We start from the raw sequence: 16518 nt of genomic DNA on the forward strand, positions 1-16518 counted from the left end.
CAGCTTGGCGACTCATGCAGAGATGCAAAGATAAGATAAACAATAGCAATGACATGATACATCAGTGTAACAGTGGGGTGGACTTCTGAACAAAATCTCCATTCCATGCTATGGTTGGTCTTGAACCCTCATTCTGTAGTATGATTGGTGGCAGTGCCATGTTGTAAATATGTACATATTCTATGACTTCAGAGTGCACACGGTGCTAGATTTGGTTCCTCATACACCGACAAGACGGCAACTTGTGGTCGAGTAGTGTGTGACGTAAAAATCTCTGCGAAAGAACTGATTCGTTGCCGGGCGTATGACCTCACTGAATTAAGCAATCATATTCTTCATGAGCGACGAAATGAAATTGATGTTGATGAAATCAAACAGATGTATAAGTGAGTATTTACGATGGAAATCGGGAAGGGGGAATTCCTGGTATAAAAGATACCATACACATTTAGATTTTGGAGGCATCTTGAACCTTGAATTTCTATTAACTCTGTGCTTTATAGGTAGTTGTAAGTGTAGCATATTCTCTGCAACTGTATCATCTTATGACTTTAGACACATAATGCAAGAGGGCCTCCCCTAGCATTTGATAGCATGCTTATCCTTAACTGGTGGTGCTGATATCTTAACAAAGGATCTATGAGCAAATGGGAACCCCAACTCCTGAAAAATCTGGTAGGCACCACAGTGATCTTGGGCTTTTGCACAGTGCCCTCACAGATTAGATTTTCAGTGATATTTTCTCAGTGGGAATTGAGGCTACATGTATTTAGTAAAATTTGAAACAGAAATTTTGTCCTGGCAAAATGCAGTACACCTGGTATGACGGAATACTTCTTCAATGACTGAATGTGTTAAGCCAGTGTAAAATGGTAGTTAAACAGGGTTCGTAGCGGGTCTTCCAAGTCGGTATTTATTTGTTTATTTAGAAAAAAAATCATAACCAGTATTTGTCTTGATTTTTATGAAAAAAAACCCAAAAAGTCAGTATCTATTTGTATTTTTCGACATTTTGTGGATGGATGGATTCTGTGAAATTGTGGTCAATTTAATACCACGTCGCTAATACATTTGTATATACGCACGTCGGTTTGGTTGCAGTACTGTATGGCTCTGTGGCAGTAATCACCTTAGTGAGTCTATATATAGCACAGTGACTGGCGATGTATTAGTGTGTACACAGTGCTCTCACACGGCAGGCGCGTGTATTGTCAGCCTCATTCATCGTCAATTAAGACAAACTAATTGACAAAGTGAGTGAATTAAAATCTCCTGATGAAGGACCTCTGCTTATTGGGCGAAGCTTTATGAAATCCATGTATTTTAGGCTAAAAAACTGCGCTCGGCTTATTGGCCAAGTCGGCTTAATGGCTAAAAAATTTGGTTGGTTGTGTTGTCATGAATGCTGGCTCGTACGTAGCCTCTCTTTTGGGTGGGTGCGAATTTAGAGACGGTGGTACTTATTTCATTTTGCGGTGGTTACTGTGAGCGCCGTCAGTGCTTCATCTAGCATTAAAAAAGGGCAGGGTGCGGATTTCAAATAAGGGCATTTTTGTGCGTGATTCCATCGGAGCAAGGGCACATAATAACGCACTCACGTCTGTTTTAGGGGCAAACTGCAATGTTCCCTATTGCATAGAATCGAGGTACCCCTACTACGATTGAGGACTAGAAACTACGTTTAACTCTGATTTTGCCATGAGTGACACACTTGACCATAGTACATCCTTACACCTATGCCTGTCAATGAACAAAAGTTAATCTAGATAGGGCTTTCAAAATGATTTGGAAAACCAGTTGCAGACAAAAAAATTGCAGAAAAAAGCCATCTCAAGTAGGAAATACAGCGAAAAAGAGCCAACAATAGTGTATAGGCCTACATGAAATTGCATATTTTTAATCTTAGAAATATCAAATTAATTGTGATAGTGATTGGCAAGTAACTGTTGATAATTGGTAAGCAGCCAGCTTCAGAACACATTATTGCTATTAGGCTACTCAAACTAATTGTCTGTGCGAGTCTCTCTGTGAGTTCACCGAACAAAGTTTTTCACCTTGTATATATAAAATTTGTCTAATAGTCTAGATAAAATGATCCAGAGCGTCACGATGTGTTCAAAATGAAACAATCCATCGAATATACACTACCAGCTTTACAACGGCAGTCGCTAGAATGATTGGCAGTAGTTTGGAAGTCAGCCAATTTCCTGGAAACTTAAACTAGGCCACGCGTCTGAGGCACGTTTTCACACGATGCACACTGACTGCAGTACATTTGAATATAACCACTGATCACATGAGCTACTATCGTTGATATCATACGAGATATTTCATAGCCGTCGCAGGAAACTTACTAACAGTCGGATGCGTCGGCTTATTTTGAAAGCCCTGACTCATTACTCGTGACTGACAAGGGCAGGTTGGCGGACCTACGGCAAGTGATGAGGGCACAAGGGCGAGCATGGGACACATCTGAAGGGCACAAGGGCGGCTATTTTCGGGGGCGGGGCGGAACGCCCTTCTATTTTTGGCTAGATGAAGCACTGGCCGTAGGTGCGAAGCTTCTTTACGGTGGTTTAGGGGGCCTCCCCTAAGACAATTTTGAAAATAGAAATGCATGTTTGTTCAAATTTTAGTGAATATTTCATACAAAAATGTCACTGAAAAAATGTAATTAATTCCGAAACATTTTCAGAATAAGTTTTCATTAGGTCTGATAATCCAACAACATACACTGGTGTCTCATCGTTTATGGAGACTTGCAAATTTTTGATAACAGTGTCTATATCTATATCATAGTTATATGTATGTGAGCAAGAAATTTTCTTTGACAAAAAATAGTGAAACTCAAAATTTTGTAGGGAGGGGGGTGCTTCCCATGGGTACCGGCCTGTGTAGACTCAAGTTTTGGCGTGACAGTTGTTGATGGTTTGCGCATTTGATTAAAAATGTATTGATTTTCACTTTTCAAAGGTGATGATAAGTCTTGATTTTGACCAAGGCCTGACAACTATGAACCCTGTTAAAAATTAAGTGCTTTTCTGAATTTTGAATTATCTAAAGGCTGACTTAAAATGGAGGTCCAAAAATGCACCGGATAGTACTTGAGATTTGCAGCACAGGTCACATCCCACTATAAGCTAGGAAGCGGTAGTTTGTTTATAATGTTTACGGGAACACATCTGGCTCACACCAGTATCACACAGTATCACAGTGACAAATAAATTCGATTTTGATGAAATTTTCACTCATTGTTACTGATAAGGAGTTAAGATGATATTTTTCAGTTTTGTACAACTTTCAGGTAAAGAGTTTTCTAACCCTAAAATTTGCTAGAGAGCTGCAACTGTTTTGTTTATATAGGTTTATGACTATAGGTCACTGTGCTCTATGTGATGAGGTGGATAACTCTTCCCAGCTTGTCATTGATTGAAAATTTGAAGAATGCACTAAGTAAATTGCAAACTTATGCGTAAAGGAGGGCTTAAACTCAATTTAAAGCCATAGATATGCGTATATTACATGCTTACACATATCCCTGACAAAAAGGAGGGTCCAAATCGGTTAACTGACAGAGATATCTGGGAAATACCAGTTTCAACCGCTGGAATTCTTGACTGCTCCATGGGTTCAGAGATACTGCCATGTCTGACAGATGATGGGCCTTGTATACTCAAAGTCGGCCTTTAACCTTTTCATGAAACCCTGCCTAACATGCGCCTTGTATTTGTTATTATAATGTTACAGTTCTAGTCAACAGTTGTTACGATTGGTTGAATTGAATTTGATGGACGCTACATTTATTCTGCGGATTCTATATGAATTGAATGTGCTTCCTCTGGCGCTACAAATAACCAATATTTGTGGCAATGTTATGGTATGTATGTAATAAATAATTTAAATTTATTTGTCACCCCCCAACTCGGTAGGCACCAATTACACATTGTATGCAGCAGTGTTTTCATTAATAGCCGGGTGTTGGGTCGCGGACCCATCCGTTTGTCCCTTTAGACCCAGCTGATTTTTTCAACCTGACATCGTTCCCGACCGGCTTTTGTCAGCTCTCAACATGAATGCGTATTTCGTCATTTTGCCGGTCTGGTCAAAGATTTGTGAATGTATGTATGTACATATATATGTGCTTCACACACGGTCACTCAGAATGCTGCAGTGTGGTTTGACTATACTCACTATTGCTAGCTAGTTGTAGCTTATGACATGTATGATTGTCTTTGCATTTCTGATTGCTTGAACCTTAAATCATCAGAAATCAAAATTTCCTCATTTCGGAAGGACATTTTTAAGGATTTCCATGTGGAGGAAATTCAAATTGGTTTCCCTGTTTTGAGAAAGTTCACACTTCTGTGATTGATTCTTTTTGATTTTTTTAGCGAGAAGAAATTGTTTAAAATCTTAACATTGCATCTTATTTTAGTCACGAACCCTGATGGGTGGACGGTCGGAACGAAATGAATTTCTATTGCTACATGCATTTACTGAGAAAAACTTCATCGTTCCTGATAAAGAATACAAGAAAAAAACACCCCAGGTAACTGAGTAACTAAGTTCCCTTAAGGAGGACCTAAAAGCTAGCTGTAATTCAAGAGTTCTATGATTCTGTAGCGAGTTTCCCATATGTGAGTAAACATTAACAATGCAATGAGTTAACGTATTAGCACTCTGGAATTGCACTATCCCTTAAAAAAGATTTGGAGCAAAATCCGCATTTATTATTGTTCTTAATAGCCTCATTTACAGTTGAATTTCATGCGTCACAAGTTCCATGTTATCTTATAGAAAACACACAGGGTTTTTCAAATAATATAAGGTTTAATTAGACAGGCATTTGAAAATTGTGACCTTTTGGCCTCTGAAATTTATCCCCACCTGTTCAAAAAGGTACTTCCAAAATATGACAAAAATTTATTTTCCAGCTCCTTCAAATATTAGTTTGTATTTGACCTGATATCCCAAATAAATGGTCAATAATTTCAAAAAGAACGATGTTGTTTTCAGTAATAAATTTTGGCGGGATGGTTGTCTAATTTATCCTAAGCTTATGCTGGGTTGGAATCCAACTATGTCTGTTATGGTATAGAAGAGATGGAAAATTCAGGGCAGATTCCGGTGGCTCTTGGGCTAAAATAAGTTAAACAATTGGATTCAATTCACCTAATCAAGTATAGAATAAAAGTTGTCTAATCAAATCATATTTTATGTACGCATATACGTAGTAGCAATTGTAATTAGTTAAGATTAGTCTCATTCTAGGCTAACTCAAAAAAAGAATCCACAATTTAGCGATATTAATTAGGATAAGCGATTTACCTAAACGTCAATGAAACAAGATGTATATAGTTGTTAAAAAATCGCTATTTTGGGTTCTTAAATGATAGATGCACATGCAGTAGTATTGACAGCAGAACAAAATGTACATATCACATAGTTAACGGAATATAAACCCCAAACCTTTTCTTTGATTCATAATATCTTCTCCTTAGACGAACAATGTAAAAGATGAAGACGAAGATGCAGAAACAACTGGTATCAGGAAGAAAAATGCTCCATCTCGTAAGAAACCATCATACGCTGGTGGCCTTGTGCTTGAACCTAAAAAAGGTGAAATTTACCAACCAAATAAATAACGGCCAATCCCTATTTAAATATCAAAAGAAAGGAAAACAGCGATAGGGTTTGGGGTTTACACTTGTCAGGTTTCACTTGTCTTTGTATATTTGCAATTGTGGTCAGGTTAAGCGTCCATTGCCTGTTTTACGCGTTGACGATGCGTACTGCTTTCCAATTTACTGACCTCTTTACACATGGCCGACTTATGACTTACTTTTGACATTGGGAACTTTCCTTGTACTCGAAAACTCAAACTGTTTGAGATAATTCCACGAAATTTTTATGGTATATGCTTGATAGTATGGTGGCAAACTCTTTTGGGGAATCTACGATTCATGATGGCTGAATTAGGACCTATTTTTGACACGTGATGACACAAAAATCATTTGAAGACATTTCATGAAATCTATATGAGACATGAATGATAATATCATGTGAAACCGTACTGTTTTGGGGACTTCTCCGATTCAAGATGGCCGACACCATCTACTTTTTACTCAGGAACTTTCCGTATAAACGATAACTCGAAAACCGTTTGAGATGAAATCATGAAATTTTTATGGTATGTGTAAGATAATATGAAAAGAAGCTATATTGTTCTCGGAACTTCTCCAATTCAACATGGCCGACTTATGACATACTTTCTCGTCAAAATGGCTTTTTTGAACTTCTTATTGATATGCTGTCTTCTGTACTTATTGCAGATGCTCCATCTGTTTCTTCACTCCCCTGGGATTTTGTGATTAAAGCTGTGTATGAGCGTGCATTTTGACACAACTACATGTATATTTATTTTCTTCTTTGGTCAATAGTACAGAAATCAGGAAGTTGTGTGCGTGAACCCAGCATAGCTACCGGTAACTGGTGCATGTGGCAAATCACTTTACTGCCTTATTGCCAACAATGATGTGTATGCAACTACTTATTCACACAGTTCATTTACAATGGTCCCACTTTTCATTTGACTTACTGCGCCTGAGATATAAGATTTCTTGTTTGTTTGATGTATGTAAAGATGTGGGAAAGATGTTATTGATGATCTTTCTTTACTGATGGTATTTACTGATCAATTTCTGTCATATTTCAATGATGAAGTTGAAATATGTAAGGTGTTACTGAGAGTTTTCTCCCTTAAACGACTATGTATTTGTTTTTTTCTAGTGGCCAGTCATATAAATTAAAGTTTCTTTTGTTGAAATTTCAGGTTTTTATGATAAGTTCATTTTGTTATTGGATTTCAACAGTTTGTACCCATCAATAATACAGGAGTATAACATCTGCTTTACGACAATCACCAGTACTGAAAACAAAATGACACAGGTATATATGTATGAGAAGAAAATCGACATTACAATAAAATGGCTGCCTCTTCAATTTAAAAGAGAAAAATTTTTTCTTGATATTTCCATCTTAATTTTCGATTAAATTTTTTGCAAAAGGTTACTTTTCTTCCATCGTTTGAATTCAATCCAATACAGTCCCTTTTTGATTGGTCTGTGATCATAATAATTAATATTATATTTTTCCCCAAACACCATTCATTTTTGCTGGTAAAACCTGTACTTTAAACTAAAAAGACATTAGTCACGTGTGGGCATATGGTCACTGGCTTGAAATTTGCAAATTTCTTAAAATGTTGCTGCAGTTGACAGTGAATTTGGCATAACATGGGCTGTGAATGGCAATGGCACAATAAACCCTGTTAATGCTGTTTTGAATGGATGAAGCGAGGAAATATTGCCGTAAAAAGGTTTTTCTTGAGGGTAAAAGCCTTGAAAGTGTTTCAGAACCGATCTGCGATTCTGCGATAATTAACAAATACACATGGAACAAATAATAGTTATTTGATAATGATAAGATTTTTTGTTTCATACATCCGCTCTTCACGGATGTATTTAGCGAATGGTGACCCGTAAATATATAAATCCGCATTAATTGATTACTGATAGAAATACTTCTGGGGGCCAAAAGTCAAAACACTTCCGGCATCGGATATCCTTATCAACCCTAGCCATATTTCCGTCGAGTACTGTACCCTTTCCTATGGTTTTTGCCAATATTTTCTAAATTTGGATTGATCGCCAATGGTTTTTCTATACAACCCGGCCCTGCGGTATTGCATTTAGCCACCGGCGAAATCCGTCATCTTTTTTCTTGGCTTTCTCGCAGTAGAATGCGTTCGATTTTTTCGCCGTAAAAATCTGGGAATTAGGATATTAGGGAGTTTTCACTCTCATAACGGTGAGTCCGTTCGGTTTGGGGGTTATCCCTGGTTTCTTTTTTTCCGTAAGAATTTTATTTACAAAATATAATTTGATTGAATTGAATAAAATTTATTGTTGTGACAGGATAATTAAGCCACCCCCTCCTAAGGGTCAACATCGTGGCGGGGAGGGTTGCGGGCATTAGTTTGGCGCCTGGGACAACCACGATTCGTGTGCGTCGTGCAGGCGCAAATCCGGTCAAATATGTGCAAGGAGCAATCCTTGCAAGATATGCGAGGTGTGGTCCGAGGACCTTTGGCTTCGGGCCGATAAGGCTCTTAATCTAAGAGATCGTCGTCGAGTTAATAGCAGGGATTCGTCGGTTTCGGCCAACGTGCCAACCGACGTCTCTAATCCTGTGTCTAATCGTATAGCGGAGCGGTCGCCAGTCGTTCTGGTACGATCGGCTTCCCAACTCCGTTCACCGGGGAGGAACGCTGGTTCACCGGCACCGGTCTCCGGTCATTCACCGGTCTCTGGTCGTTCACCGGTTCGGCCGGTTCAGACTACATGTTCTGAACCGAGCGCGCGCCCCGGTAGTCGGTACCGGTCCGGTCCGGGTCGGGCATCGGTCTGGTTCGGGCACCGGTCCGGTCCAAAACATCCGGTACATTCATCGTCGGATTCTGATGCCGCTCCGGGGATAGAGCTCGCTCTCCCACTAGATCTAGACGCCATGAGCGTAATAAACAAGCAAGATCTCGCTGATCAAGGTTTGATTGCGAGAGGGACTATGATCGTTACTGTAGGAAGTTTCGCCGTCGGTCTTCTCATCTTTAGTCAACGTCGGTTAGCGATGAACCTCCGCGTACCTCCAACCGATCTAAGTCCGGATCTTCAGTGGTGGGCGGCAACTACAAATCTTCGGCTCGGGGTGTCACTAGCCCCATTAGAGGCACCAGTTCGTGTATTCGCGGATGCCAGTCACCAAGGATGGGGGGCACATCTGGAGAACCGATTCAAAGCTGGGAGATGGTCTCGCTACGAGGCCACCAACCACATAAATTTCCTAGAAATGCTGGCCGTGTGGAAGGCCCTGAAGTTTTTTCACAGGAGAGTGGAGGGCCACCACGTTTGGTTAGCCACAGACAATTCAACAGTGAGGGCTTACCTTCAGAACCAAGGGGGCACTCACTCAGAAACCCTCACAGGTCTGTCGGCCAAAATTCTTCTTTGGTGCCAGACAAAGGGCGTGTTCCTGACTGTAGCACATTGAGCAGGGAAATGGAACGTTCGGGGCATGTTTGGCAATCCGCTGCTGGATCTGTTTGCCACGGGGTTCAATCGGAGGTGTCCTCTGTTTGTGTCCCCGTTTCCAGACGCGGAAGCATGGGGGGGTCGATGCCTTCTCTCTGGACTGGTCGGGGATGCATGCGTATGCGTTCCCGCCCACACCAGTCCTGCCGCGCTTGCTGGATCAAATAGAGAGATCAGTCAATTGCAACATAGTTCTGGTAGCACCATGTTGGCCGGCTCAGAAATGGTTCCTACCACTTCTCAACCTACTGTGCGACAACCCCAGGATTCTTCCGAATTTCCCATCGCTTCTGTCTCAGGGGAACTTTCGGCATCATCCAAACAGCCAGTAGTTAAATCTGCTCGCCTGGCCATTGTCCAGCGATCCTTGTCAGCTTCAGGCTTTTCAGAACAGGCTGCCTCCTTTATCGCAGGATCTAAGCGGCCATCAACAAGTACCATTTACGATGCCAAATGGAGTCATTTTGCGGATTGGTGTGCTGCAGAGGAAATTGATCCATGCTCACCCTCTGTAGCTCAATGGGCAGATTTTTTACTGCACCTATTTGTAGTAAAAGGTTTGCAGGTCATAACTATTAAAGGTTACCGCTCCGCGATTTCTCATACATTGCGTGCTTCTGGATGGCCAAATGTAGCAGGGGATCATCGGATATCCCAGCTTGTTGCAGGGTTTTCTATTTCCCGGCCTCGGGTACCAAGGACAGTTCCACCATGGGAATTTTGGGCAAAGAACCAACGACCAGGCTCAGTTGGGCGTCAATGGCGAATTGAAGCCCTAAAACATCGAGTGGAACCGGGCATCCCGGACAGGACTTTATGTCACGATATTTCACAGGACACAGTGGCCCGATGGGTCTCTTCACTGATAAAGGACATTTTATTGAAGGAGAATTTTTCCTCGGAGGGAGTGGTTTCTCATCAAGTGAGGTCTATGGCTACTTCCCGCGCAGCCTTTTCGGGTGCTCCGTTGGAGGAAGTCTGTCAGGCCGCCTTTTGGAATTCTCCATCGACATTCACGTCATTTTATTTACGGGATGTTCCAGGCCAGTTAGGCTCATTAGCTTCACTCGGTCCTGTTGTTATGGCTCAAGGTGTCCGATCGGACCCTTTAGTGTAGAATATTTATGTTGCATTATCAGGATCACAGGGGGTGTATCCTTGTACATAGTTTGGGCTCATATCTGCATGTATTAATTTCGCAAAATTCTGGGGGGGGGGGGCCCTGAGCTGGACGGACTCACTGTGGCCAACCGGTCTTCCCTGTGCTACAGTGCTCCATTCCGTGCTTGGGTAAGTGCTCTCTTTTTCCCTCTTACCTTGCGTTTGAGCGGTGGTTTTTCTATCTACCTTTCCCACCATCCTTGTGCTAGGCTAGTCTAGCAAAAACCATAGGAAAGGGTACAGTACTCGACGGAAATATTACAATTTTTGGAACTAAAATTTGTATTTCCGAGTAGTACTTACCCTTTCCTATGGTGGGAATCCCGCCCACCTGCCATGCATAGCTGTTTTTTTTTGGTCTGCTATGACGTAAAAAGATGGCGGATTTCGCCGGTGGCTAAATGCAATACCGCAGGGCCGGGTCGTATAGAAAAACCATTGACGATCAATCCAAATTTAGAAAATATTGGCAAAAACCATAGGAAAGGGTAAGTACTACTCGGAAATACAAATTTTAGTTCCAAAAATTGTAATTTTAACTGAGAATTACAACAACAACCCATTAAACACTGATTCCAACAAGCTACCTTCAAGAAGCGCTATAAAGATAAAAAATCAACACTCACCTGCGATAATAAACAAATACACACGGAACAAATAATAATTATTTGATTATTATAAGGCTGTTTATTTCATACATCCGCTCTTCATGGATGTATTCAGCGAATGACCCGGATTTCTGGTTTCATCCCCTGAATAGAAACACAGTGGCGGCACAAGCTGGTCAAGATCAAAGTCCATGTCGTGCAGAATATTAATTGAAAGTACTCGTCATCACGTACTGCCTGCAGGCGTTAAATGTTGTCCCCGATATTGAGTCTTGTGAGAAAAAGCAACGTTACAAAAATCTATTGAGATTTATTGTAGAACTTACGAAAACTTATGAATACACTGGATACACTATCCATCAACAGCTACTTACCCAGGAGCTGAAATTTACCGGCAGTCTTTTAAGAAATTGGTGAACGGAAATTCACATCTCCTAAATACTCAATGTCACACACGGCTAGTTAAGCACCATAGTAATAATATCACCCTTCCCCTTTTTCTTCATTTTTTTATTATGTCCACTCTTAAACATTATATGCATATATATTTAAAAAACATATTATTTCATCAATTCTCGTATCATGTCTGACAACGCCTGAAGTAACAACGGATTTACTGACACCAGGTCGTACGTTAATTTCCGAATCTGCTCCTGATGAGACAGTGTTTCCGTTTTTAATCGAATTACCATTCACACCCATTGTCAATCCCTCATCCTCCTCACGCTCTTCATCAGCTGGCTCTTCCTGATCAGGTGATATCATGTCATTGACATCCGAAATATCCACAGGAGTTGCATTCTCAAAATTCGCAACCTCTCCAGGAGGAACAACCTCTGGAGTGGATACATCCGCCCCCAAGTTGACATCATCGGTAGCTCCAATATCATTGAATATCATTGGAACCGTAGATGAACGGGAACCATCGCCCAGTCCTCATCCTCTGACTCTGTGGATTCTTCATTCTGATCCTCAAAGTTATTTACAGGTGGTTTATCGTCATTTTCCGGTTGTTTCAGTTCATCTTTCCTGTTGACGAGTTTTACCGGTGCCATCCAACCGGGCTAATTTGAAGACAGGCACATGTGCTGAAACTTTATCGAGAACTTCATAGGGTTCCGATTCCCATTCATCAGCCAGTTTATGCAGTTCCTTTAATCCCTCTCTCTTTACCAACTCTACCTCACCATTTTGAGTTCCGCACCTTTAGCTTTCTGGTCGTATAATAACTTGCGATGATAACCAGTGGTCCGAAGACTCTCCTTCGCAACCTTCAAAAACAGCAAAATCCAGCTGCTGTTCCAGATGCTTTTTGTACTGGGTAGGTGAGACTGGTGCATCATCAGGACCCCACCCGTAGTACTGATCAACGGGCAATCGTGGCCTCTGGCTGAACATCAAGTAAGTTGGTTCAAACCGTAAGGATGTGTGTGGTGTACAATTGTACGCATACATCAATGGTCCTATATATTCATTCCAGCGATGCTTCTTTCCCGGAGGCAGAGTTGTGAGAAGATGTATCAACGTTTGATTAAATCGTTCCACTACTCCGTTTCTTGCTGGATGGTAAGGTGCGGTTTGTGATTTTCGCATCCCGGTTAATTGACACAATTCCTTGATTATGGGACTTTCAAATCCCGGACCCTCGATTGGATGCCCCATAATGAAGAATCACCTCATTAAAGATGACACGGGGAGTTGTGTTTCATTATGGGTGGGCACAGCAATTACAAATTTGGTGAAATGGTCCGTCATTACCAATATTTTCTCGTATACCCACGATTTCTCCAACGTCAGGTAATCTTAAAACAATACTTCCAAAGGGGTAGGATGTTGGAGTATTCTTTAAAGGTGCCAGTTGTCCTGGAGTTGCCGCTTTGGAAATACATCGTTTGCATCATCGTGAAGTTTCTGCAGATTCCAACCAATCTGCGACTGTGGTAGCCATAACTGCAACTCAGTCCCTCCATCCCCTGGAACTCTTCTATAAAGTAGACCATTGTGTACCTCCAAGAATTTAGAATTATGAAATTTTCGCTTAGATACAATACAATCAAGGATCAGCCTGGCAATAGGATCCTCATCTTGCAATGCTTTTATATCAACAGCTGCCATACAGCTGGATTGCCATCCCTGTGTACGATCGGTATTATTCTCGCATATCGCAGAAAGCTTTTCAGCTCTTATTCGATTCAGAGGGCTCCGTGACGGCGCATCTGCATCCCCATTCTACATCTGCTTTGATACTCCAGTTCGGTATTGTAAACCGAGAGCGCCTGTAACCAGCGATGCCCTGTGGCGTCAAGCTTGGCCGACGTTAATGGGTTCGAATCTGTTTTCACCAAGCACTTTCCGCTGTAGAGGTAATCATAAAACTTCTCGGTTACCGCCCATTTCATTGTGAAAAATTCCAATTTGTGAGCCGAATATTTTTCTCCGAAGCACTTAATCGGCGACTGGCATACAATATCACATCCCATATTCCATCAGTATCAGTTTGATACAGCACTGCCCCCAGACCCGACTGTGCAGCGTCAGTGGGGAGCTCAAACGGTTGGCAAAAATTCGCAAAATCCAACACCGGGGCCGATGTTAACGTTGTTCAGCAGTTTTCCTCTTTCCTTGGTTATTCCGGAAAAAAGTTTCGTGAGATGAGCGGCAATACTCGTGTAGCCTTTAATGAATCGTCAATAATATCCGGTAAAACCCAAAAATCTTCGAACATCCGCTGCGGTTTGAGGAACACTCCAATCGTTGACGGACGATAGTTTTGAAGGATCAGGGGTCAATACCTTTTTCGGACACCTTGTGACCCAGATATATTGCAGACGATCTCAAAAACTCACATTTAGAGGGTTTCAGTTTTAATCCAGCTTTCTTCAATCGATCAAACACCTCTAACAGCTCTAGATGTTCATTAAATGTTGCTGAAAATATCAGGATTCAGTTCCACAGTTGTGAGTCAGAGTTAACTCTTGAGTTAAAGTTAGTTCATTTTCAATGAGTTAACCCAGGGTCAAATCTTAACTCAGAACTGTGGAACTGGACCCTGGATGTCATCTATGAACACGATACAATCTCGCAAGTTCATATCCACTAAAACTCGCTCCATGAGCCTTTGGAAAATGGAGGGAGCATTTGTCAATCTGAAAGGCATTTGATTGAATTCTCAAAACCTAAAGCTGGGTCCTACATTAAATGCTGTTTTACGTTTATCTTTTTCACTCATCTCAACCTGCCGGTATCCTGATCTAGACTAGTAAAATACTTTGCCTCTGCAACACTCTAATAGCTCGTCTGCTTGAGGCAATGTCTGACGATCTTAAACTGTACGACGATTAAGGGTCAGGTAATCAACGAAAATCTCAAACCACCATCTTTCTTTCTCACAAGAACCACTGGAAACGAGAATGGCAAAAAGAAGGCCTTGTAACACCTGCCAATACGATCATGTTCAGATGATCCCGAACCTCTTGAATCATTGACGGTGGAACCCGTCAATACCGTTCCTTAAATGGAACATCATCTGTTAAATTAATTTCATGCTGAATCATGGATATGCAGCCCATATCAGTATTTAAAAAAAGGAAAATACTGACAGGTGTTTCCGCAATGTATCTTTCAATCTGATGACCTGCTCGGGAGTAGCGTCACATTCATCCCACTTAAACAGTTCCAGGAATTTATCATCCTCGCCTGACCCAATTAATTTAGTCTGCTGTTTTAGTGTGGTTACAGGATCCTTCATCGTCGGATTCACCTGGTCAACTGTGCATATAACAGCCCTAGAGGGAATCGTAACCAATCGGCAGCCAACATTTCGCAAACACACACTGATCCTATTGCATCCAACAGGTTGATCTTGGACAACGTTGGTACTAGCATCAACGTTCCCGGTAAACTAACCTGTTCTGTTGTGCAAGTCATTGCCATCTTCGAATTTTGGGGCAACTCCCGAAACTACTCCACGGACTGATACTCGATACATCGGAGGAACAGTAACCTCCCGGGTTGTCCCAAATTAAAACAAAAATCGCTATTCTACTAACTAAAAATGATATTTAACATTGGAGTCATGCAAAAAAAAACAAAACCACAAAGACAAGCTGTTTCAAACATGAATCTTGCAAAATTAAAACAAGCAGAAAAGCATAAATTGCGCTATCCTTGCAGTAAATATCAAAATGCCATAAATCAAATGAATATAACTAGAGTCTCTTTCTCCACAACATAAAACAGAACGACCACCACACTGAACACGTAGACGCACACAAGCCAACAGTTAATCCAGTACCGGTTTAAAACTTAGTTATTGGTTGCAGTCAATTATTTCTGCTACTACTTATCGAAGCTTACCAGTAGTTTAACGATTCGCCTAACTTATCTACATCTAGGTTCTTGCTATTCTACCACCATGGATCCCTGACCACCGAGCTAATTCTCGCCACATTTGATCCCAGCAAATCAATTTTGGTCGAACACAACGAATGAATAGCGGTCGATCACCACGAATAGATATCAGTTGATCACCACAAATAAACACCGATCGATCACTACGAATAAACTGATCAACACGCGGACAATCGAATAGGCCCGAACCGGGCGCCGTGCTGATTGACATTAGACTCTTAGATTTTCTTACGATTTAGCGTTTATTTTACGTAGTATTTATAACGTCGAGTACTGATGATATAGTTTACAGGATGAAAAGGTTAAGGTACACTGCCATAATAGACTTAAAACTGTCATAAACTGTGCATTTACTTGCGCGATGTGTTTCAATTCAATTCAACCTATTCAATCAGTTGCCGTGTAAACAGCGCACAAATTTCAGCGGTCGATGCTTCTAATCAACATATATTGACATTCTAGTATCAGAATATCTATAATTTTTACAAAAGTGCCATCGATTGATAACATCACATGAAAAGAAAAATAGGACATCCTACTGATATACATCAATCAGTTTTCTTGTCGGTGCAGGCTTGTTGGAAGATTGTTTGAATGAACCAGAACCAAATTTCCAAAATATATAGTCTGATTTAAACAAAAAATTCCGCATATTCGACCGCTGATCGCACAATTACCGTATTTTCCGGCCAATAAGCCGAGGGCAGTTTTTTAGCCTAAAATACATGGATTTCATAAAGCTTCGCCCAATAAGCCGAGGCCCTTCATCAGAGATTTTAATTCACTGATTTGTCAATTAGTTCGTCTTAATTGACGATTTAAGAGGCTGACAGTAGCGCCCGCCGATGTGTGAGAGTGCTGTGTATACTATCATCGCCGAGTGACTGTGCTATATATAGACTCACTCAGCTGATTACTATACACACAGCCATACACGCAGTGCGCGGCTCACTGCTGATTTGCATATATACTAATGTATGAACTGACACGTGGTAGTACGATGAACTCGCGCGTTATATAAATGTATACCATTGCCGCTGTGCGGTGATGGAACAATCAAAGTAAAAATAAAATAGTTCAAAATAGATTATAATTGGTAGTAAATAATTACCTCAATTAAATATCGACCACTTTTCTTGATTTTGACGATCATTGAGAGCATTAGAGTGGCATAGATCGGGAAGTGATTT

General features: G+C 41.1%; 1 protein-coding gene across 1 annotated transcript in view; it reads left to right on the forward strand.

Annotated features, from left to right (window-relative positions):
• Nucleotides 1-16518, forward strand: part of LOC141910948 (DNA polymerase alpha catalytic subunit-like) — a 97768-nt gene that overhangs the window by 54547 nt on the left and 26703 nt on the right. Inside the window, exons 18-22 of the mRNA XM_074801842.1 lie at nucleotides 193-386; nucleotides 3748-3877; nucleotides 4436-4549; nucleotides 5502-5619; nucleotides 6833-6948. Coding sequence (XP_074657943.1) covers nucleotides 193-386; nucleotides 3748-3877; nucleotides 4436-4549; nucleotides 5502-5619; nucleotides 6833-6948 — 672 coding nt within the window. The remainder of the gene's footprint in view (nucleotides 1-192; nucleotides 387-3747; nucleotides 3878-4435; nucleotides 4550-5501; nucleotides 5620-6832; nucleotides 6949-16518) is intronic.

This window comes from Tubulanus polymorphus, chromosome 9, assembly GCF_964204645.1.
Source record: "Tubulanus polymorphus chromosome 9, tnTubPoly1.2, whole genome shotgun sequence".
NCBI classification, from domain to species: domain Eukaryota; kingdom Metazoa; phylum Nemertea; class Palaeonemertea; order Tubulaniformes; family Tubulanidae; genus Tubulanus; species Tubulanus polymorphus.